The sequence below is a fragment of the Terrapene carolina genome, unplaced genomic scaffold, assembly GCF_002925995.2.
Source record: "Terrapene carolina triunguis isolate 2854851 unplaced genomic scaffold, T_m_triunguis-2.0 Scaffold112, whole genome shotgun sequence".
Taxonomy (NCBI): domain Eukaryota; kingdom Metazoa; phylum Chordata; order Testudines; family Emydidae; genus Terrapene; species Terrapene triunguis.
In genome coordinates this window covers 10,543,649-10,568,898 of record NW_020664463.1, presented here as the reverse complement: position 1 = coordinate 10,568,898, position 25,250 = coordinate 10,543,649, and the positions used below count along the sequence as shown (strand labels likewise).

Sequence of the window (25,250 nt, the reverse complement as noted above, 5' to 3'; positions counted from 1 at the left end):
CACAGACTTGAATCCAACCAACTATATGCCAGACTTCCTGGCATCATCCAGAAATGTTGCCGCTCTAGCCCTTTGATCATGATACACTGTAGGAAAAATTGGCTGTCCACCCTGCACGTTACAGGAAGTTTGAACAGCCTGCCAGCGCAGCCAGCCAAGCAGTCATTTTGGTCTGTGTGCTCCCAGCAACCGGAGCCAGCAACATGGAGCAGGTGCCATTTGAAGAACTTTTCTTGCTTGCCAGGAAACGGGCAGAGCTTCTGTGAGATGCTGGTGGATATTTCAGTAGAATTTTCTGACCAACTGAAGGCACCTGGCAGAGCAAATGATGGAGCATGAGGAGGAGGACACAGTCATAGCCAACTTGAACTGGCTGATGCTGCTCATGACACTCATTGCAGCCATGGATGCCCTCTACATAGACCGGTGCTTCTGGAGCAGGGCCATAAGCACAGACTGGTGGGACCACATCATCATGCAGACTTGAGGTGACCAGCAGGGAGTCCAGAACTTTCTCATGAAGAAAGCTACATTTCAGGAGCTTGGTGGGTGGCTTGTCCCGACCCTCCAATGTAAAGACACACACATGAAGGCAGCCTTGCCAGTCCAGAAGTGGGTTGCCATAACCATCTGGAAGCTGACCACCCCAGACTGCTACACGTCCGTTGACAAGCGGTTTGGTATTAGAAAGTTGACTGTGGATAAAGTGGTGGCAGAGGTTTCTGAGGCAATCAGGTGTGTGGCTTACCCCAAAGTGGCCAGCATAAATGATATTCTTGAAGTAATTGCTGGCTTTGAGAAAATGGGGTTTTCTAACTGTGAGGGTGCTATTGATGGGACTCATGTCTATAGTTTTCCCTCCTCAGTGAGCACATGGGTACATAAATTGCAAAGAGCACATTGTTATGCAGGCCCTCATGGACCACAGAGGCTGATTTATGAATGTCAGCATGGACTGCACTGGAATAGTTCATGATGCCAGAGTTTTTCACAGAGCGGGAGTCTACTTTCACAGAGAGGCTGGGACACTATTCCCATCAAATGACATTGTCATGAATGGAGTTACTGTCCTCACCATTGTTCTGGGGGGACCTCACACACCTGCTTTTGCCTTGGCTTATGAGACCGTACCCTGATATCAGAGACCCTGGCAAAGGAAGGTTTAATTACACTCTCAGCCTGTGTAGAATGGTTGCTGAATGTGCATTTGGCAGATTGAAATCCCATTGGAGCATTGGTGCTAGCACTACAGGCACAGGTGATGCTGCAGCACCCCCGGGCTTGAAGTGGTTTCCATCATATACAGGGTTTGCAGTTTGGTTCAATGGCTCTCAGCGCCCCCACTATAAAACTTGTTCCACCACCCCTGCATGGGAGAGGTCTACAAACCCATTTGGATTCCAGTGTCATCAATGCTGTGCACATTACTAGGGCTTGCTGTGCTCTTCACAGTCTTTGTGAAGCCAAAGGTGAGCCATTTCCCGTGAATGGACCTATGATAGTGAGGGACTGCTGAACTGGTACACTTAACCAGAAAGTGCACCTACCGCAGCTGGAGCTGGATGCAACTGGGCAACAGAAGTCAGGGATGCTTTGTGTTCCCACACTATGGACTAGCATGACCCAATGGAAGAGGGAGAATAGTACCTTTATGAATGTGATTGTGGGGGAGGAGGGGTTGACTGCTTGAGGGGGGAGTTGATTGATGTGCAATGTACTTATGAAAGACCTGACCACTTATCAAATGCGGGAGGGGTGGTTGAGTGACAGTATGGATTGATATAAGGAAGTGATAAAAGAATGGATTAATGTAGCTAACTGTATTGAGGAATGGTGTTTTGCATACTAATTACCAGTTGTCCCTGATCATATGTTTACCTTTATTATGTTAAATATGCACATTGTATGATGTGATGCAGTGGTAGCAATAAACTTTCTTGATAAAATGCTTTATGTATAAACGTGTATTAGAAAAGTACGATATTCACCCATTGCCAGGCAGGCCAGCTGCCAGTACCACACCAACACACCAGTAACAACAAACCCTTAAAAAAAGCACATGAACGAGAGCAAACAGTGAAACCATGTACAAGACAGAAACCCCCTAGTGTTGCATGTCCCCTGATCCCGTTCTCTTTTCCCTTCCTTTCATGTTTGCTGTGCAATTGGCACTGGGGGAAGGGGTGGAGGCATCCACAGTGGAGGGGGTCAAAATGGAAGAATGCATGGGGCACAGTGGCCCTGCCCAGCCACTCATAGGCCCTGATTGCATGGGCCACCTGACCATGGAGTTGTCCAAGCTGTTTCTGAACTGCATCACAGGATACTGCGGAGGGTACTCAGGGCATGGTGCAGGTGCAGCAGGAGTTAGTACGTTTGCAGTCATTGGTGGTAGCAGCCACCCTGACAGTTCTTTCTGCTGCCCTCTGTCCTCTTCCCTTAGCTGCCGTTCCTGTTCCAAGAACTGTGAAGCAAGTGCCTGCTCCCCTGCTGAATCCCTGTCCTCAAGCAGCCAGCCCGAGCCTTGCCTCTCACCATGCCTTTCCTCTACCCATAAGTCCCCCTATCTTTGGTACTGGACTTGCTTGTTTGCCCTCTCCAGAACTTCAACTATAAGTTCCCCATGGCAATGCTTCCCCTTTGAACGGCCTGAGAAGGAACATTGGTCCAGGCTTCTGCTGCCGTGTGGGTGAGCTGGGGAGGAGCTGCAGCCAGTAGAGGTTGAGGGGCCTGGAACAGGACAAGGCACAGAGGGTTATTGTCTCAGATAGCCCATTGTGGAAGCACAGAAATGTTAAAATGGAGCCAGAAGCCTACCAGGCTCCAGGGCGGCTTCTGTCCCTTCCATCTCTGTTGCTAGTTCCGCGGCAGGCTGTTCCTCGGTGCAAGGATAGGGCATCAAAAAGCTCCTCCAAGTATGGCCCAGGATGTCCTACAGCTGTTTCTGCGGCAAAGCTCTCCACTTCAGTGGGCACTCTCGGTGCCTGCTGCTGGCTCCCATCAGTCCCCATGCTGGATTCTGGGGGAAATGGGTCACCATCCTGGCTGACCAAGTCATTGTGCGCTGCTTTTGGCTCTATGCTTGGGGCAGTACCCAGGACCAAGTCAAACTCCTCATAAAATGGGCACAATATCAGCAAGTTGCCCGAGATGTGGTTCTGGTCCCTGGTTTTCCAGTATTTGGTCTTGAGCCACTTAATCCACTCCCTCAACTGATCACTGGGTCCAGTAAATTTCCAGCTCTGTAAGACTCTTCACTGGTATGCATGGTCATTCCTAATACTCTTACTAAAATCCACTGTTTTAATTCTGGCCTCACACCAGAGATTAAACAAAATCTGGCTGTACTCCTGTGACCATGAAGCAGCGCACTTTTCAAAGGACTACTTCTGATCAGTGTCCATTGCAAACACACAATGTTCTCCAAAGGTGTGTTTGCAGCTCAGTGGTCAGAATAAAAGGGAAGGGTTAATTGCTGATTCAATGAGCTGCTGCACTACAACAAGGGAGGTTGCTTCCATTTCCCTGGAGTCATTTGGCAATTCTTGGGATAGAGAGGACAAAGGAAGTTGGCCCATGGGGTTGTGGGATACTTTTGGTGAATGTCCAAGACATGAGTGTGGGGGTGCTGCATCTACACTGTAAAACACTAGGGCTTAAGCCCAGGGTCCCGTCTTGACTCAAGCTTGAACCTCCACTCTCACAGGGTGCTGGGACCTTGGGTCCAAGCACGAGTCGGAGAGATTTGTGTATAGACGGAAAGGAGGGTTGGACTCAAGCCTGAGTCTGAGCCTGGGTTTATATTGCAGTGTAGACATACCCTTAGGTACTTTTGAAAGTGTTATGCTAGGCTACTGTGGATGGTACCATATTTAATACCATGTCAAGTTAAACCTGGTAACAGAGCAAATCCAATTGATGCTGTCTTTTGTCTATGTTGGGGCTCTCAACAGTTGAGTCTCTGTGTAGCTGAACTGGTGTTAGCAACAACGGGAAACTTTCTAAATATTTCCCTAGCGTAGTCAAAGCTACAGATTCCATCTCTGAGTTGAATTATAGTCAACCTTGCTAACACAAAATTTTAAGAATAGCTTCCATTTCATCAGAGGTTAGTAATTCATATTTGCCCATTTTGATACATTAACACAATGTATACAGTGATGTACAGAATTCTGGAACTTTCCCAAATACCTAAGATACACTTCAAGTTTTTGAACTGTAGCAGGTGGATATCAAAATTATTTTAGAGGTGGTATTTCAGCATAAGGGGCAAAACGGGCTCTTGTACTTTTAGGATAAAGTCACAGCTCCTAAAATACCCATAGTTTGCTCAACAACTTCAGATATCTTTTTAGTCTGGTTTCTTAATTTCTTTTTACTAAATATTGATTTCAGTTCACTACTGTTTTGACAATACCAAAAATCAGTAGATTACAAACATGAATGTTGTAATGAATAGTTTCTCCTTTATTAGAATTTTATATTTTTAGAGCAAGTGCAAGTTAGCATTGTGGACAGATCTTCCCTGAACCCTTATTTAAGTTAATGATAAGGGCAGATTCCAGTGGGGATGTGGGGGAAGTGGGAGCATTTGGATCAGCTCCAGAGTGTGAACTGTGTAAAAAGCATGGTGGGAAAGCCGCTTGCTTATAGCTGGCTAGCTAGCTAGAATGAAGTTCAGTGCAATGACAATGTAGTCCTTAGTGCCTTCACTGAGATTCAGAAAATTTCCCATCACTTTGGGATTTTTGCCTTTGGTTTTGTTTCCATTTTTGTGTGTCTCTGTGCTTCATGGCTTTAACCACGGCTGGAACTGGAAAAACAAAAAGAAAAGCCTTTTTTCTCCTGGTATTTCCACTCTGGCCAAAATGAGGAAGCAATGGAAATCGAGCAAGTCTATTCAAATGAGATTTCCAGCCTGACTTCTTTGACCAAAGAGGTTCTCATGTAGGTTTTGGGTAATCAGACTTTGGAACTCAGTAGCTTTGTGCTTCCCTGAGGTGGTGTCTTGTAGGGTCAATGGTTGGAAAGTAACAGCTACAATATGAAAATGTTGGGCCAGCTTCTGATCTCAGTTATGCTGGTATAATTCCACTGAAATCAACGGTGTTACTTCAGAATAAACACTAATGTAATGGAGATTCTAGAAGAGGAGCCCACAGATTCACATCAGCCAGCCATTTTTATTCAATTATCTCCTATGCAACCTCACTGGTCACTAGCAATATACTTATCGCTAAACCTACAATACAGGCCCTTAATATGGTGATGTCTTTGCACTGAAGCAGTGTTACTGGTTTTGCTCTCTAATGTGGCTAGCATTTTACTTGCAACACAAAACCTATCAATGCCTCTGTCATAGGGACATACTGTATATGAATTCAAAAATGAGCTGCACAAATCTTTTTGTTAAGAAATCCAAACCCACGCAAAACTTGTGTGGTTCATTCAAAGTGCAAATTTTCTTGAAAAGTTTCCCTGAGTTCTCCAGCTTCTTGAGATAGCTTGGATCCATTTTTTTGTGCAATCCCTCAAATCTCCCTTCAGGTGCCAGTGAGTGATTTTTTTGTCTTGATATAAAACCAAGCAAAATGCTTATTCATAGATCCATAGATTTTAAGCCCAGAAGGTCCATTTATGATCATTTAGTCTGATCTCCTGTATAAAAGAGGCTATGTAGGTCATCCAGTAATTCCTGCATCTAGCTCAACAACTTATGGATGGATTGAAGTTCTTAACCAGGGGGTATGCTTACCCCTTGGGATATGGAGAGGTCTTCCAGGGGATACTTAACTCATCTATATCAGTGTTTCTCAACCTGGGAGTTGCGACCTCCAGGAAGGTTGTGGGACAGGTTTAGGGGGTTCACAAGTGCGGAGTCGGCATTAGGGGATGGCAAGCAGGGCAATTGCCTGGGGCCTCACGCCACAGGGGGCCTCACGAAGCTAAGTTACATGCTTCAGCCCCAGGTAGTGGGGCTTGGGCTTCAGATAAGCCTCACAAATGAAAAACAGGCTCAAGTATCACACTGAAAAGTAAGTACCATATAATTATAAAATAAATCGATTGGAATAAATTGTAAAAATGAGAAAGTAAGCAATTTTTCAATAATAGTGTGCTATGACACTTTTGTATTTTTATGTCTGATTTTGTAAGCAAGTATTTTTTAAGTGAGGTGAAACTTGGCTTACGCAAGACAAATCAGACTCCTGAAAGGGGTACAGTAGTCTGGAAAGGTTGAGAACCACTGTATTAAAACATATCTCTGTTTCACTTGTTTCGCTTTGTGTGGTTGGGTTCATCTGGAAAGGGGTCACAATGTTATCAAAGCCTGACAAGCTAAGGGTGGCTGAAATTCGAGAATCAACAGACTGGACTAACTCTATAGTTATCACAGAAAAAAGCCAAATATTGGCCTTATAGGTGGAATAAGAGAAGGTAAATGAAACTATACACAGGGAGCAATTTGAATAAAATGAAAAATATACAGGTTTAATATAACTGGCCATGCTCCTAGTTCAAATTCCTGGTATATTCTACTCACTAAAGCATCATTGCTCTACCTAATCACATTTAATACCCTACTTGGGCACTGCAGTTGCTTAGGACTTGTGTTTATGAATAAACTTCCTGGGCACTGTTTATTCCAAGTGCATCAACGAGCTATTTGGGGACACAGGATGGAGTGGTTATAATGATTATCACTCTCATTGCTGATCTGTTGGCATTTCTCAAAGCACAGTCAGAGACCAAAATGAGCCCGATCTCTGTACTTTGTCACCTTTGTTCAAGTTTTCAGAAAATGATTTAAATTCATCGGTCTTTCTCCCTTGGTGTTTTACTTACAGTTCTGGAGATATAAATTTCTGTCATCCAGCATGGTGAATTCCACTGAATAACAGTGAGTCCCTGAAAAAGACTCCCTACCTGCAAAATGGGTAGAATTTATGGCTCCAGTACTAATTTTATATAGTTTTTTGTACATGGAAGTGGAATAGTCCTCTAACCTGTTGCTAGAATTGAATAGTGTCACGTGAACTCCTTGAGAGAAGAAGGCAAAAAAGATCTGTTCTCTCTGTTAATTTTTCTAGTCTAGCTGTCCATGGAACCACATTAGCTTTATTATTAATGTAATACAAATAAATAACATCTAGAATCTCTAACTGAAGTAGGGCCCTATGGACCTAAGCAGCGTACACTCATACAGTAACAGAAAGATGCTATCCAAATAGCTTAGACTCAAAATATACAAGACAGACAAAGGATGGGGGAAAGGAAGTACTATTACACCCAATTTAGAGAAGGGGAACTGAGGCGCAGAGATTAAATAACTTGCCCAAGGTCATGCAGGAAGTCTGTGGCAGAGTCAGAAATGGAACCCCCATCCTCTGAGTCCCAGTACAGTGATTTTACCCCAGGACCATCCTCACTTCTCACTATACATTGAAAATAACAGAGCACTTCAAAATGGTGGTTTCAGTTCACGTGGAATCTCAACCCCAGTTTTGGTAGACGGGGCCCTTAATATTGAATCAATGCCATAAAATAGTACTGTGAGGTAGTGTAATATTTATGAATGATTCATAAAGTATCCTTGCTGGACAAATTCCAGATTGCCCACCTAAATTCATCCCCGTTCTGTTTCAATTTCTGAGGGGAATATAGTTATTCCTCAAGCCCCTCCTAAAAAGTGTTCTCATGAAACAGAATGGCTGCTACGTTGTACCCACAAGGTGGCTGAAATTCAGTCCTAGCTCATCACTTACATACAGGGCCGGCTCTAGGCACCAGCAAAACAAGCAGGTGCTTGGGGCAGCACATTTGCAGGGGGCGGCATTCTGGCCATCCTTTTTTTTTTTTTTAACTCACTTCCTCCCCTCTCGCAACGCTGCAGAAGCGGAGAACCCATGGGACCCTGGGAGCTGTAGTTCCTTGCCTAGCTCCCTGCCTATAGAGCCAGCCCTGGAGCAGGGAAAGAACTACATTTCCCAGCAATCCCTTGGCAGCTATCAACAGGAAAGGGAGGGGGAGGGAGTGAGGTAGCTGAGCCATGCTGCAGCTTGCTGTGAATGGAGAGCTGGCTGCTAGAACGGGGTGGCACTGTGAGTGGGGGACAAGTGTGCCCAGCCCAAGGAGTAGAAGGCTTTGCCCCAGATATCCCCTTCAGAAAACTTCCCCAGACTGGATTAGGGCTACTGGTGTGACCTCACCTTGCAGCCCCCAAAGAAGGAATTGGGTGGACTAAAGGGACAGTGCACCTCTCTATCTGAAGCCTAGCAAGGGAGGTACGTGGATCCCACTAGAATTTAAAATGAAAAGTAAGGGAGGGGAGGCTCTGCTAGAGGACCTGGGCAGCTTTAGATACAGTACCAGGCACGTAGGAGGATTTCCACTTCTGAGCCATGGAAGCAGAAATTGACTTTTCCTTTCCAGATATAGCTAATATTCAGAAAGGGAATCTAGCACCTGCCTTCCAGATTTGAACACCCTCAAAATTCAGAAGTGCTCAAGCTCAATTTGGGCAGCTGTTACTTCATTTCTCCCAAATCAAATATACTGATCCACTGTAACTTGCTGTAGAAAAAGTAGGATAAAATTGAGCAAGCAATGCTTTCCAGTGATTTTTAGGACTGGAATTGCTATTTTCAACACCTTTCTTTTTTTTTTTTTTCAGTTTTATTTGTTTAAAAGGAAGACAGTGATATTGCATTGGCAAATTCCCTATAGAAAGAAAGAGTGGAACAAAAGAATAATAAAGGCACCTCAACTTTTCCTCATTTATGTAGGACAGTCTTATAACATGCATCCAGACATCCTCCAATCACACAAGCTGAAAATTGTTCCACTTTACTGCAGTTCTGTAACCATATGGGAACCAATCCTGTCTGTGTTCTGTGCACATCCAAAATTCCTGCTGAATGACCCGCCCTGGGAGCGAGATACCAGTGACCCAGGGCTGGGACAGCAGGAGGGTGCAGGTTGGGGGGGAGAGCCCAGGACTGGGTCAGCAAGGAGCGGGAGGGAGCCCAGGGCTCGGGTGGGGGGCAGCCAAAATTTTTTTTGCTTGGGGCGGCAAAAAACCTAGAGCCGGCCCTGCTTACATATACATTCCATAATGCACTCTGAGATCTTTGTTGGGTAAAAGTTGTAATATAAATGTATGATATAATATTCATATATGTTTATTCAATGTTACAAATTTAGCAGGGGGAATATTTCTGTATGCTGACACCCATAATCCAGGATAAACAGAATTCTTGGTAAAATCTTTTAATGAAAATTGCTTTTCCCCACCCTGTGTTTTAGACATTGACGAGTGTGAAAATGATTTCTACAATGGGGGTTGTGTCCATGAGTGCATCAACATTCCAGGCAACTACAGGTGCACGTGCTATGATGGATTCATGTTGGCCCATGACGGTCACAACTGTCTTGGTAAGTAATTAATGTGGTGAAGATGAGTGACTCAGTTTGTGCATTTTACCTATTAAGTTGTGGTTAGCAAGCCATATTTTCTCTCTGAATTCTGTAGTCAGGCATATATTATCAGTTAAGACCTAATCCAAACCCCACTGAAATAGACTGGAATCTTTCCAGTGAGTCCAATGGCCTTTGGATTAGGCCCTTAATATGTTCACTGAGCCTGAGAATGACAAGCTTTGCTTCTCCTAGCCCTCAATCCATTCAAATCTAATTTGTCCATCCCTAATATATATCAAAAAGCCACTGCCACACTTACGCTGAATGTTATTTTTTTCTTCAGAAAAGTTACCTGTCTTCATTTCCCTCCCTTTTTTTAGAGTACTCTCTCTCTCTCTCTATTGCCTCCAACTCCTACCATTCCAGCACTAGGCAACCCATTGTCATATGTTTTAAAGTCTGGCTCATTGTTTTCAATGCAGTAGCAAGGTATCAGTAACTGGTGTACATTAGCAGGACCACATGACTGGCTTTTCATGTGATTTTAAAAAAAATGAAACTCCTAGGGGACTAGAAGAATTAATAATAGTTAAGCAATACTATTACTGGTAGACACTTGGCCAGGGACTAATCCAGTTCTTGACTGTCAAAGCTACAAGTCTGGTGAGAGTATAGGATTCCTGGGGAGTAGAACAGTGCAATGGTACAATTATAACTATGTTACCAGTGTTTAAGTCAGAGATGGGCACAAGCTGCCAGATGTGCATGCAGATTCACATCTGGATTTCAAACACCCAAGGTTCAGGGGTGTTTGGATCCAAGATTTTGGTTCATACCCATTTCTGATTTTTAAACATGTTTGGGAATGAAGATGTATATTCCCACATTCTGTAAATTAAAGATGTGTACATATTACATTTAGTGCCATTACATCCATTTATAACTGCTACTGCAAGTCCCCCATCCCTACCTCCATGATAGGTCTTTGTGCTGAATGCTAGTGTCCATGCTTCCTGCCTTCCATTCAGCTGTGCATGTACAAGTACATGTGCACATACATGTACAATCCGCAATAGACTGAGTTGCTCAAAAATCCCAGGCACAAATTCCAGTGACCAGTGTTTTGGCACATACCACAAACATCACTGTGGGGTAGTATGTGTAAAATCATATGGTAGGTAGTAGGTACTGCCTGGCACAGCTGACATTTTAGTCTGGTTAAAGCTGAAAACCCTGTTTACATAGTGAAAATTGGGAGATCAGATAATGAATAACAAATAATATTGTCCAGTAATGTCAATCTGCACTTAGTGAGGCAGTGGAACAACTAGAATTTTTGAGCAGGTGTTCCTTAATCTTGCAGCTCATATATTTCCCCCATTGTTCATTTTCATGCTGGAGTGATGTTTGTTCAGATGGGTTGTACATCCAGCCTATTAACGGCTTTTTGACCTGAGCTTCCAAATTTTGTCTGTCACAAAAACAAACAGAAATTTAAAAGGCTCTGAACAGACTAATGTATAAATATAGCTCTAGACTTTCCCTCCATTCCACACAGTATTCTAAAAGTCTGTCAGTAAATTTAGGTTAAAGCTTTCTGGGCAAGATCATCCTCCTGGATTAATGTGTTTCAAATAGAGATGGTCAAATTAATAATTATATGAGAACATGGGTGTTTCGTCTATTAAGAACAGTCATTTTTTAAAAAAAACTATTCATACTAATGTTCATGAATATCTAATAAAACAGGGCGCAAACCATGTTCAAATAGCACAGTCAGTTGGCATTCAAATTAATGTGTGTGGAAATGTGTGTGTGGTTATTGCTTCTTGTTTTGTTTTGTTTATTTTGCTGTATTCGACCAGTTTTATTTTCAGCTCAATTTTGGTGTGATCTTCTCGATGGTGGGGGCTGGGTGTGGTGTGCTAACAAACAGAAGACAAGGGGCATGAACTGATAAACACACATTCATTAGATCTGTGGGGTTTTCCTGCAGGTCTCCAGCATCATGACTCTCCCTTGCCTAAGCCAAAACCCCCATCTGGAGGGTCTTCAGAGCACAGAATGGAACTCTGCTGACTGGGCAGATGCTCAAATTTTCTCCATTGACTTTAGGTCAGCCACATGTTTTGGAGGGCATGACCCACAATAATATAGAACACTATACTGAAACTCATGGAGTTTCCTAGAGTAGCTTCACACCTCCTACAAGAGGGCATGGTCCTTCCCAACATATTCTTCAAGTATTGACCTAAGATTTACCAAGAGTCTCCTGAAGATTTGTCATGTTCAGTGGCTATCCCCCAGATCATGCTCCACTTTGTGAATTGGCACTCTTCATCCCATTCAAAAGCCTCTGCAAAGCTGACTGCACAGAGGAGATTCAGTGAACTAAGGAGGAGAGGGAATAATACTATGTGGGCTCCTCAGGATAGATATTTAGGACACTGGACTAAGATTAAGTCTTCATCCTTTTGGGGCCACATAGCTAGGAGAGGATATGTTCCTTGGAATGCATATTGAAAAGTTGGGATGGTGGATGATTGCTGGCATGTGGCAATAAAATAACTGATTTTATATTCTCACAATGAAAAGGAAATTAGGGAAACAGTCTCCCCTTTCCCCCTTTTAAAATTTTAAACCAATATACAGATGTTGAAATGTGCCCAATAGTGAGCCCTCAAGATGGAAGTCTTCAGTCCAGACAGTGGCAGTGCAAGACCCTTGCCATTCCGCACAATCATACTTTAACCTAGTCATGAATGACACTTTCTGGGGAGTGCCTGTGTCTCTTAGAAACTGGACATCAGTCATCAAAAGGGGAACATTCTTGTCTTTTTATATACAGGGTAGGTGTATGCATAACTTCCCGTAAGCTGAGATGAGTATGCATGCCTTTAACCATTGAGTGACATTGTTGGCTGTCTTAATATTAGTAGCTGAGTTCATGAGCACTTAAATCCCAGACAAAGTGAGCTACAACAAACTGCATTTGCACAAGTGAAACTGAGATTTCCATCACTTTTTGGAAATTTTGGCCAGGGCAAACTTTGGCTATTTGCTGCCAAAGAAAAGAGATTTTTCCTTTCTTTTCTAATGGAGAAATTCAACCCTGGAATAAATAAGAGTTGCTGTGTGTGTCCCTTTTCCTCCACACATACATCCCTTCCTTTCAAAAACCACCTCTTGTTTTTGTGGTTAACAGGAAAAACCAGTAATGTTTTATTAAAATGGTACAAAATAGTTTCTCATCAGTTAATTAACTGTTTTGCTGATATTTTTTCAGCTTTATGTACAAGTGATAGCTCCAGCAAATCTCAAAGCCAAAGGATAACCAGTTTGGGACTATATCGTGTCTTTTATACATATCTCCATGTCTTTTCTGGAAAAGCCATATAGTACTTGATCAGGATGAAATAAATAAGGCTCTATAGAAACTAAACAGGATTCTAAATTCTATAGAATTCAACATGCAATGATTTCAGTTCTACAGAATTAGTAAACCATCCTATGGAATTTAATAGAGTTATATTGCTACTATAACATTCCAGAGGTTGGTTTAAACATGGCCTCTTCTTTCTGTATTTAATTCAATAGGACCCTTCCATAAGAGTTTCATTGACATCACTAGAAGTTGTATGCTTGGATACAAGGCAGAGGTCACCCTATTGTAGTTCATTTGCTCTACAATTTTTAATGAGAGACTTATTGATAGTGATTCCCTAAACTACACATGTGACTATGTAGCACTCTTGGGATTACACTTGACTTGTCTAGAACTCCACTGACCAGAGGATATAATCCAGTCACAGTTGAGAAGAAAGCTACATCATAACCCCCACGTCTCTTGCTTCATACAGGACCCTGCAAAATTTTGAACCATCCCTACTTGTCAAGGTTCACATTCCTTTCTAAGCCTCCACTGCATGTCTTTGTAATATAGTCAGTGTAGAAAAATGATTACAATCTTCTTCAGATGCAGCCAAAGATGGAGTTTTCTCAATTAATTAGACAAGATGAGGTTGATGGGTTAAGTGTTTTCTCCTGTGCTCGTATTTAAACATTTTCTCTTTCTTTCTAATGAAGTGAACGTTTTTTTTGGATGAGATTTCTTGGCTACAAATTTATACTGGAAAATATCCAAATCTGTCCTCTGGGGAGTTCAACTCGCTTTCTATTTGACACTTTTATTGAGGAATTTCTCAAATATAATGTGAATGACACCATGGGGAATTCAAACTATGATGAGATCCTTGTCTTGCTAAAAATAACTGCTTTTAGTATTGCAATCACTTGAAATAGCAGTAGTTCTCTTTGAATATTATTATTCTAAATTCTATTCAGTAGATACAAGACTAATGTTTAGGCTCTTGCAATAAGCTTTCTTTATTCTTAATTTGAAACCAGTAATGAAATATGCTTTCTGCTTCCATATATGAAGTACTGCTCTTATTTCTTAAAAGCAATTAGCTCACTTGTCCAGATGTTATTTTCAGTTTTATTTTCTCCCATTGATTTATTGATAAATTAATTTTATTTCATGTCCTTCCTAGTTTTAGCCATAGTGTCACTTTCAGTTGCTCTTTTTCCGCTAGCCAAGGCCCTGAAATAATTGACCATCCTTTCAATTGATGCCTAATAGCCATAGTAGATATAAATCATCCATAGTAAATATAAATTTTAAGATTAAATTCTGTTTTTTGATATGCAGAGTGCTCCAGTAACATCTATAGGAGATGTTGGCATGAGCTTCAGCGGGTGGGATTTATCCCTTAAAAATTTCTTATTCAGAATATGATCTCAGGCCCAGTTCAGCAAAGCAACTAGACATGTTCTTAATGCCCATTATCAGCAGTGGGACTTACAGTTAACCACCAGATTGTGTTTTGCTGAAGGGATCGACTTAAGTGTGAACTTAAATGCTAGAATCATATTCTGAAAGATGATGGGCCTGTATGGGTAGAATTTAGCACTTAATTTATTGCTATATTTTGATTAGAAGAGTTGCTGATTTCTTTGGGGAATTGAATTGTCTAATGGATCACTCTGCTGGTAGCTCTGTGGATAAAGCAGTTATATACCATCACACTGGTGCCTAGACACCGCTATCTTTGCATGAGCTCTTGCCCTGATTTCAAAGATTTAAGCATGGGGTGAGGTGGCTAAAGCACTGGTGCTGTAAGGCTTCTTCCATTTCAGACTAAGGTGCAAAATGGGTGTGGGGAGGGTTGTATTTCTATGCTGCTGCTGTTGTGGAGACTTTAGAATTTGTTGTTACTTTCTACCATAATGTCTGTGAGTTCTGAGTAGCAGCCAGGATGATAAATGGAGAATGACTTGAATCTAGCAGGGAAGAGAGAGATTGATTTTCTTGCTTTTCAGTCTAATCCTGGCTCTGTCACTGTTTTGCTCTGTGGTTTCCAATCTATAAAATTGGGTTAATAATATTTATCTACCTACCTCACTGGAGTGTTGTATGAATGGCAGGAAGAAAGTATGGTCAGCTCCTAGTAATGGTCTTCTGGGAAGCTGTCTGTGCTGATTTTATATCTCACAGCAATCTTTCATGGCACTGACAATGAGGTTTGTTGACTCACTTACGGTGCCCTGCTGGGGGTGGATGAGGTGGTGCTATTGTAGTCCAGATCTTGCATCTGAGAAATTCCAGATAGTGGTGATAAGCAATTTCCCTATCTCCTCAGGGACCTTCAACTATAGGGCACTGCTTACTTAGTCTGGTCATGTATCCTGCTCCACATGAATTTGAGGCTGCTGGGAGAGACAGTGCGATGTACTGGGTTGAAGCATTGCCACCACTGTATAGATGATACTCAGCTCTATGTTTCGTCTTCACTAAACATGGATTCTGCTTTTTTCTGTGGAGTCAAAAATGACTTCTAGGCTTTGGGCTTCAGTGAGAAAAAAGGTGCTATAGAGAATACAGTGAGCTGAGACTATTTTAGAGAAAAGTTCAGGTGTTCAGTTTTGGCCATGTTAAACTGACAACAAGATACATGGGAGGAGATCTCAGGCTGAGATGCAGGACTGGATGGAGGAAGAGGAGTCAGGAGTAAAAAGGCAGATTTGACAATCACCAGCATGAAGATGATGGTTGAAATTGTGTGAATGAATGTGTGTACCTAAAGAAAGGGAGTAAAGTGAGAGGAGGAGGTCAAAGATGGAGCCCAAAGGGACCACCATGGAGAGTGAAGAAGGAAGACCTACCTATTCAGATGCAGTAGGAATGATCAGAGAGAGGAGAAGCACCAGGAGGAGGACAGTTACAATAGCCAAGCAGGAAGATGTGACAAACATAGTTAAAAGCAGCATAGTTCAAGGAGGATAAGAATGGGGTATAGACCTGAGATTCAGCCAGGAAAATGACTAAAAACCTTGGTAAGGGCAATTCTCACTGCTATCCACAGCTAACCATTCCAAAGCTATTCAACAGTTCAGAATAGAAAGTGGAGATGAATGCCTTGTCTATTTGAAACTGGAAGCTGAGAGAGCCTTGTTTTGCAAGATTTCTTGGCCAGAGTGGCTCACAGATAAGCTGATGTTTCTCTGTACCAAGTCTTCTGTTTCCCAATCGCTAATCTGAATATGAAAAAATAAGGAAAGAAAACAATGTGTACAGGTTATACATGGAGGAACATTATTTGGATTGATTGTTGCATTTAAAAACCTCCAAATTGCATTGTTCTTCTCCTGGAGGCAGAATTATGAATACATCATTATCAGTCTTCCCCTCCCCCCCCAAAAAATTGAAATTACTGTCTTAGTACAAATCAAACTAAACTGAATCCACATTTGGGGAAATTATCATGAGTCAAATTTATTCCTGATGTAAAAACAGAATTGTATCAGTAATCAATTTTGCCCTTTGCGTAGCTCAATAAACGCGTTATTCATAGCTCTCTGGACGCCGCCTCCACCCCCAGCTATCATCTGTAACATTCCCTTTTTAACAGGAGTTAGTGTTGCTTTATTACAAAAACACTTTCTGTTTTCCAGATTGTATTTACCTTAACACGTTAAGATTAGTTTATATTTCATAGAGAAGTTTTTTCTTTATAACATCTCTAGGCAATAAGCCTTCTTAAGTAGGTGTCATACAGTTGTTCACCACCACCAAACAAGACACAAGATAATATAGACAATAATTTTTATTTTTAATATGTTAATTTATACATTTATTTTAGTTATAGTCTTCTGTATGGTGTTACTTGCTATACTATCCAAGCACTTCACAAACACTTAATGGATTTATACTCATGACATCCCGGTGAGGAAAGGAAGTATTATTTTCTACATTTTAATAATTTTTGTATGCCTCAGTTCCCTATTTAAGTGACCTCCAGATCTCCACACCAGATACACCTTTGAGGATTTGAGCCTAAGTGTGAACTTGATGTGTGAACAGTGTGAGCTTGATGATCCTGTTGTTGTTGTTAAAAATAGTACTCCTAAGGCATCTTTCATTTGAATGTTTTGTAAACTTTAATTAAATCTCATAACAACCTTTGGACGTCAATTTGGTTTTATAGGGGTTACTTCCACCCCTATTGCATTGCAGCCATCTTTAACAATACACAGTCTAACTGCACAACACTTTGGGACAGGAAGTGAATTGACATTGCCGAACGTTATTACCTGGGTTGGAAACAGGAGAGCAAAAGAAGTCATGTCTCTCTCTAAATGCATTTCGGGGCAGGGCATAAAACCAAGAACCAACTTCTTGTGGTCATTTAGAAGCTAATGGCCCATTTTGTAAAAGTTGGGATGCTAGCCCCAATGTACTGGCCTGATTCCAACCCAGATGATGATATGCTGCAATTTCAATTGGATAATATATATAAAACTTTAAAATGGCAGTTCAGCACTTTTCACATTCAGCACTTCAGTGCCCTCCCTTTGCTGTCAAGGATCATTTGATCATTTGATTTTTTTAAACTGTTTGTTTATTTTAACAAGTTTACAAATTCTTGCCATGTAAATATCAGAAACAAACCAATCGTTGCAACAATTAGCTACACCGGAATATAGTCATCAGATCTTTCTTTTTAGCAGGATGTTACAGAGTGACCATCATTACAACACATGTAATTTCTAGTAATTTTATTAAATTGAATGAAATCTCTATATACACATATTTAACGGACCAGGCATGTCTATCAAATGTTACTATATAGTTTATTTTTTTTTAAATTCAGTTAGAAACAAAAACCTACCCGATGCCTCTCCCGCACTTTTGGGCTGAATGTGTAAAGTGGGGATGGGGTTGGCTGAATCTGTCTCTGAACCTAAAGCAGGAGGGGACTTGCAAATATATAAGAAATCATTTCATATACTCCCAGATGCGAAATGTCGACAAGGTGTAACACTAATTGATTTACGCTTGCATAATCATTGGCGTGGTTAAAGAGAGCAGTGCCTTACTTTTGATTCAGCTTTATTTTTTCTTCTCTCTCTTCAGACAGCTGCATGCAATATGTTGCTCACATGAACTCCAAATGAATGCTTCTATTACTGATGTTTATTTTTCTTTATATTACCCAACAGTTCAAATAGATTTTTTTTCCTGTTAAAACATTGAACATTTAAAATGTGAAACTAAACAACTTTTGGAAAGCTTCGTACATTTCATAAACACAAATATTTTTAAGAGAAACTGAATGATTGGCCATTCATTTGGTCCTCCTCCAGCTGCCCTCCCCGTAGTTTGCTAAACCTACTTGACGGGTAGGGATGAGACCATTTGGTACTGTCACCCTCTAATACACTAGATATGCCTTTAATGATATTATCAGTCATAAATTCTCTTAAAGATTTTCATAGTTGCAAATCTGATTGAAACCCCTTGGCAGTCAGAGGAGGGATTTAGAAACCCAATGGCTTTATTTTAATAACTCTTCATTTTTATTAAAGCACATACAAAACCACACACTTTTATCGACTAAAGCCCTTACTCTTTTACAGCAAGCATTTTGCATGAGTAAGGATTTCAGGGTTTGGCAGTTGTTTGAGGTCTAGGAGGAGGCCAGACTTTCAAAATGAGTTGCAATGGGTGCACCAGCAAAAATCCACATTGTAGATTGAAGTAAAGTGCACAAGTAACTGATTTTTATACACAAATGGAAAGTTTCTCTGTATGGAAACAGGTGAATGCATGTTTATTTTACAGGCACCTTTTGAGCCCTGTTTTTAAAACCTAACATTAGAAGTAGCAGTTCCTAGTCATATCATGTTTTACAAAATATTTCTAACTTCCTACTTGTTCAGAGAATTAATTTTACTTTTAATAGTGTTATATCAGTTTAAAACAGTCACTAGTCCCCATTGATTCAGTTTTTTGCCTCAAATGAATTATTACAATGACAAACACATCTAAGGCACCGAACCCTTTAGCATTCAGATGCACAAAATTAAATACCTGAATTTAATAATGAACAATAGTCATCCGCATGTACTACAGTCCAGTGAGTCTCAAACTTTTTTACTGGGGACTCCTTTCACACAGCAAGCCTCTGAGTGCGACCCTCCTTATAAATTAAAAACACCTTTTAATATATTTAACACCATTATAAATGCTGGAGGCAAAGCGGGCTTTGGGGTGGAGGCTGACAGCTCATGACCCCCCACATAATAACCTCGTGACCCCATGGGGGGTCACGACCCCCAGTTTGAGAACCCCTTTACTACATCTTCCATCCATGGATCTCTAGGTGTTGTACAAATACTAATGAATTAAGCCTCAAAGCTCCCCTTTAATGTAGTGTTATAATTATAGGATTAATTTTGATGTTGCTACCCTTCCTGCCCTCCTCTTGCCCTCATGGCTGTTTTTAAGTTTTAGGGTTTTTCTCCTTTATCCGCTTCTTACTATTGGCCATGTGGTAACCATGGAAAGTTCCAGGAGTCCCTTCATTCAAATCCTCACAAACATCAGGTCTTTGGCTTGTCTGGAAAAGTTTATTTTGGGTAGTCCAGCAGGGACTGCAAAGTGCCGCTTGAAGCGCGGTGGAGTATAGATTTGCCCACACACACCTCTGACTCTCCTCTTTCCCTCTCGGGTGACCCCTCCCCCACCAGCACCTTGAACCCCTATCCTGTAAGCCCACCCTCCTCCAAATTAGAGTGAGTTGCATTGCAGTCTGGCAAACAGAGACACAGTGCCACTCAGGTTTGACCTGGCCAAAAAGTGATCAGACAGTGGCCCTGCGGGGTCTGAGGCCTATATAGGCCAGGCACATGTCATCTGTTAACAGTTTGTGCCCCTATTAATAGAAGTACTAGTTCACAAAACAAGTCCAAGAGAGGCATTTTTAGTACCTCAGGCTTGGTTAGCATGACTCTGGTCAAAGGGCATAAGACAGGGGTGGGCAAACGTTTTGGCCCGAGGGCCACATCTGGATATGGAAATTTGTATGGCGGGTCATGAATGCTCATGAAATTGGGGTTGGGGTGCAGGAGGGGGTGAGGGCTCTGGCTGGGGGTGCAGGCTCCAGGGTAGGGCCAGAAATGAGGAGTTCAGGGTGTGGGAGGGGGCCATGGGCTGGGGTGAGGGCTCCGGCTGGGGATGCGGGCTCTGGGGTGAGGCTGGGGGTGAGGGGCTTGGGGTGTAGGAGGGTGCTCCAGGCTGGGACTGAGGGGTTTGGAGTGTGGGAGGGGGATCAGGGCTGGGGCAGGGGGTTGGGACATGGCGGGTGGCTCAAGGGTGCAGGCTCGGGGAAGCGCTTACCTCAAGCGGTTTCCGGAAGCAGCAGCATGTCCCCCCTCCAGCTCCTATGCAGAGGCACGGCCAGGCAGCCCTGCGCACTGCCCCATCCAAAGGTGCAGCCCCTGCAGCTCCCATTGGGTGCAGTTCCCAGCCAATGGGAGCTGCGGAGGCAGCGCTTGGGGCGGGAGCAGCGTGTGGAGTGGAGGCCCCTGGCTGCCTCTATGCGTAGGAGCCAGAAGGGGGACATGCTGCTGCTTCTGGGAGCTGTGTGGAGTGGCCCCCGACCCTGCTCCCCGGCTCAAGCACCAGAGCGGAGCAAGCCCCAGACCCCACTCCCCGGCAGGAGCTCGAAGTCTGGATTAAAATGGCTGGTGGGCCGGATGTGGCCCGCAGGCCATAGTTTGCCCACCCTGAGGCATAAGACCTTCCCACAAGTCCAAAGAAATTGTTATGGCTAAAGATCTATGGCCTATGAACGATGTCTCTTTTAAAGGCATGCTCCATTAGCCCATGGGTGGGAACCACAGGTGCTGACGTTTGTTTTTGCCAGTGGGTGCGCCTCTCTGTCCCCTCCCAAGTGTGAGCATGGGCAGGGCCTCGCGGGGAAGAGGCCGAGCAGGGGCAGGGCCTACTCAGGGCAGAGTGGCAGGTGGGGCCTCAAGGGGAAGAGGCCAAGTGTGGGCGGGGCCTCTGGGCAGAGCATGGGCGGAGCAGGAGGCGGGGCCACAGTCCAGGCATCAGAGCACACAAAAGATTAATGTGGCCCTGTGGATTTTTTTGGGTTGGTGCTTGAGCCCCGGAGCACCCACAGTGTCAGCACCTATGGTAGGAACTGTTATCTCCATTTTTACAAACCATGTGGGAAACTGAGACACAGAGAAGTTAGAGAGCTCTAATTTCTGTATCCCTGAGTGTTTGGATGCCCAACTTGAGCCACCTGACTTTTCAGAGCTGCAATCCCATGGACATCAGTTGGAGCTGTAAGTGGTCAGCACCTTTAAAATTTTGTGCCCTAAGTGTAGTTAAGCTTGGAAGCCCAAGTTAGAGGACACTTTTGAAAAAGTGTCTCTAGATTATTGTCCAGTGTTTCACACAGAAAAAGCCAGGAATTCAGATTCTAAGGGGCCTGATCCAAAGCCATTGAAGTTAGTGGATCATTGATCTAAAGCTCATTGAAGATAGGTTCTGAGTCCTGAGCTTTAGCCATAAGACATTCCTTCTGCCAGTCCCCAGGAGCCTTTACATGAAAGCTTTCCTTCTGAGCACGTCTTAAATATTTGGGCACCCAAAATTAACCTCCTGTGTTTACGTGACAGATCTTTCTTTGCATGTTAATTTACTATCTGCTTGTTTTTTTCATCCACTGAGACCTAAAAGGTACCAAAACGAGAGTGAGTTTGGGTCAGTTCAATTATAAATGTTGTTAGGTATGAGGAAATACTGTAATAAAAATTATGGAGTAAATCTTGGTCAATGACAACTAGGAAGGAATAATCTCAGCCTATCATAAATAAAGAACCCAGAAGCTGTATGTCAGCAAAATTGATTTCTGCCTCTTGTTTCTGCAAGTATTCCTGTGATTTGATTTTTAAATACTCCCATAGAGGAGGCAGTCGATTAAACTAAGTTAGTGGCTTACATTGACACTGCCACTCACAAATACGTTCTACAGTATGTTAGCATGAGCCAGTAATTTGGAAGCCAGATTCTACTCTTTGATGTGTATTTGGCTCTCATTAAATTAGAGAGAAACATTAAGGTGGGATATGTCTCTACTGTACATGTGTTGATCCAGTTAGTTGTAATCGGATACCTGGAGTGGCCTTTATGTAAACACAAATGGTGTCTCTGTCAATATAAGTACTTTTGAACTGCATCACTATAGTACCTGAGCACCTGCTATTTTTGTGGGATCCACTGAAATAAGGAGGGCACGGGTGATTGGCAGAAGAAAAGGTGTGCAAGGGTGGATTGATAAATTATTATTCATTTTTATTTATAATACAGTACTTGTAATTACACTGTAGTTACATAGTATTTAGGATATAGTTATGCTTTAGCTATGTTTCCTGATAACTAATTATCACTAATTTACATAACCAGAGCTTAACTATATGACCATATACTTATCTCTTTGGTTTCATATTTAATACATGTAGTTTTAGAATCCAAGTGTAGTAACTGTGTTGTATTTATGTTATCTTTATATTTAGACTGTTAGTTAACATCCTGGTTTTAGTAGTAATTATCAAAAAGTAATTAGTAATTATCCTACAGTGTAATTGCAGTGCAAGTATAGTGTAATTAGAGTAAAAAATGTAACCATATTTTTTTTCTAAGGGCTTGTCTAAACAAAGAGTTAGTGCACAGCAAGCTGGGGCATACATCTACAGTGAACGAGCATGCTCACACTCACTAACTTCAAAAGTTCTGTAGTTCAAATTGCAGTAGATCAAAGCACACTGCAGAACATCTAGTGTGTGGTAGTAGGATCCACATGGCAGTTAGAGCACTATAGATTTACACGCCAGCTTGCCACTCACTAACTCTCTGTTTAGTCAAGTCCTAAAATGGACGAGCACTAAAAGTAAAATATGATAATCAATACTCTTGTTAAGCAGGTCCCAGGCCAAAATCTTGGTTTCTATCACTCTTTGTAGGGCCCTGTTCTTGCAATTTGATGCACACAGTGGACTCGTGCACCCATGTAGAGTCCCACTGACTTCAGTAGGACTATGTACAGGTATAAAGGACTGGCGCATATTGTAAGATCAGGGCCTAAAACTCTTTGGGCCTAATCCAAACCCTACAGAAGTCAGTTGGGTTCTTTCCACTGATTAAATGGGCTTTGGATCAGACCCTTTCTATGTAAAGAAATGGCAGTATCTCACTATGCATTACACAATGGAAACATATCCAATTACATGATATAACATTACCCTAAAAGGGAGGAATTCTCTAGCTCAATGATACCAAAACAAACATATGGACAAAATTATGATAACACCGTTTAATATGGCATTTGGAAGACTACAGGTAATATCTAAAAAAGAAATAAATGTATTTCTGGACTTGGCAGTACGAAAATGATGGTTCAAAAAATTGGAAGGACTTTGGAGAAGAACACAAAGAAATGATTAAGGGGCTGCAGAGATTGATATATATGGAAAATCTGGAAAGAAACTGAATATATATAACTGTAAATAAACTAGTAACTGAAATCCCATGCTGTCACACAAGTGTAATTCATAAAGTCATGTATGTAAAAAAGCTGAAAATGTGGGCTCTGGTTTCATTGTGCTGTGTTGTAGTGAGCAATGTTGCTGTTTGTACATGATCCCCAAAGTTTCTGCACAGAGCTGCCCCCGGCTGGAGGCACAACTACCCGTTTGTTACCCCATGTACCTGTTACTTCCACCTCCTCTGATCAACTGTCACATACCAACTGCCCCAGTAGCAGCGTGAAGTATGGGTGGCATGGTATGGGGAGGTCATCACTTTTTTGGGAGGGGATGGTCATCACAGCCTGAAATATTTTCAAACGGGGTCCTAGCAAAAAAAGTTTGAGAACCTCTGGCCTATGCTGGTTGTGTTGTTGTGTGGGTGGTTGTCTTGTTTTGTGTCTAGGGGAGTTGTGCTGGGAGATTTGTGTTGATTTGTGTGGGTGGCAGTTGGGTGCATGGGTAACCAAGTAATCTACCATTTGTGCAGTCTCCCTCATACAACCCATGAAATTATTGCATGTAAATAAGCTGTAAAGTAAGGTTTGTGATTGGCTGAGTTGCCTTTGATATCACGATGGTCTTCTTGTGACATAGATACATGCCTTACTGAATCTGTACACTCCACAGGTATAATTCTTAAGCTCAAAAGGGCTGAGATTGGATGGTAACAAACCGTGAATCTCAGTGATGATTGAATCTGGTGAAATTCTGAGCAAAAAGAGCTCTCAACCATGCTAGTAGTTGTTTCAATATCTTCACACTGACGCTACAGACATAATAGCCTTCAGAGTGATACACACACATTCCTGGAGTCTTATTATATAGATGAGAACTGAGGGAGCATATGATAACCCTTTCCAGATATGGGAACAGGGGTGAGAACCAAGGAGACGTTTCATTTTGTCATAGCTAAGGAAAATTTTGGCTGAATATTACTGGGGGGAAAGTCTTTATAATGATAATGATTAGACGGTGTAATAATTTCCTAAGCAAAGTATTTAAAGCTTTGCTCGAGTCATTTAAAACAGAATGGACAAAGCACTGAAGAATGTTAGGTGGATATTTATTTATTAAGATTTCAGTTTTATAAATATGTCACACCAAAGGGTGCCTTTCCAAAACTCCAGGACTTTGTGGTATACATTAAAAACAATATAATATAGGAGATACGTGATCTAATAAGGCTTCTACATCTGTTTTTCTTCCGTTTTAAAGCAGGTTTAAAAATAAAATAACCAAATTATTTAAATATGTGTGAATTTTTTAAAATGTCTGTGATACTGCAAAAATTGTGTTTAAATTGATTTTTGTAAGTATTCCTAATGTACTGTCATCACAAGCATTATTATTTACAAAAGAAAAAATGTACAATCTTTCAAGGTTGAAATGGTATAAATATGGACTGAAAATCTTTTCTATTATTTACTTAGTGCAATATAAAAGTACCTATAATACATTGTTAGATAAATACTAGAAAAAGAAAACTAATGACACTGTGTATAGCATTTTGGCTCTATATTAAGAAAAAAGTCTTCTAATTCACTATGATAAAATCTACGGTATGTGTTGCTATATTTAGACTCAACTGGGAATTTCAACTCTTTTTTTTAATGCTCTTTAGAAGCATTGCAAAACTTCCTTTGTTTAACTCTGTCTCTCATTTATGTTGAAGAGGTAAGTGAGAAACTGCTTCTGAAACTAGGCAGAGATGCAATAAAAAGTGTTAATATGACAGGCAACATTGAGCTGCACATCCCATTATTGATTTATAGAATTAGAAATGGCCTGGTGCTTCGAGAACAGGTTAGGGAGTCGAATAATCTGAATTCTCTGTTCCAGGGGCTTGTTTTGTGACTGAGGGCATAAGTCATTTAGCATTTGATCCT

General features: G+C 41.8%; 1 protein-coding gene across 1 annotated transcript in view; it reads left to right on the top strand.

Annotated features, from left to right (window-relative positions):
- Window positions 1–25,250, top strand: part of SCUBE1 (signal peptide, CUB domain and EGF like domain containing 1) — a 306,573-nt gene that overhangs the window by 41,532 nt on the left and 239,791 nt on the right. Inside the window, exon 3 of the mRNA XM_026652281.1 lies at window positions 9,307–9,435. Within this exon, the coding sequence (XP_026508066.1) occupies window positions 9,307–9,435 (129 nt within the window). The remainder of the gene's footprint in view (window positions 1–9,306; window positions 9,436–25,250) is intronic.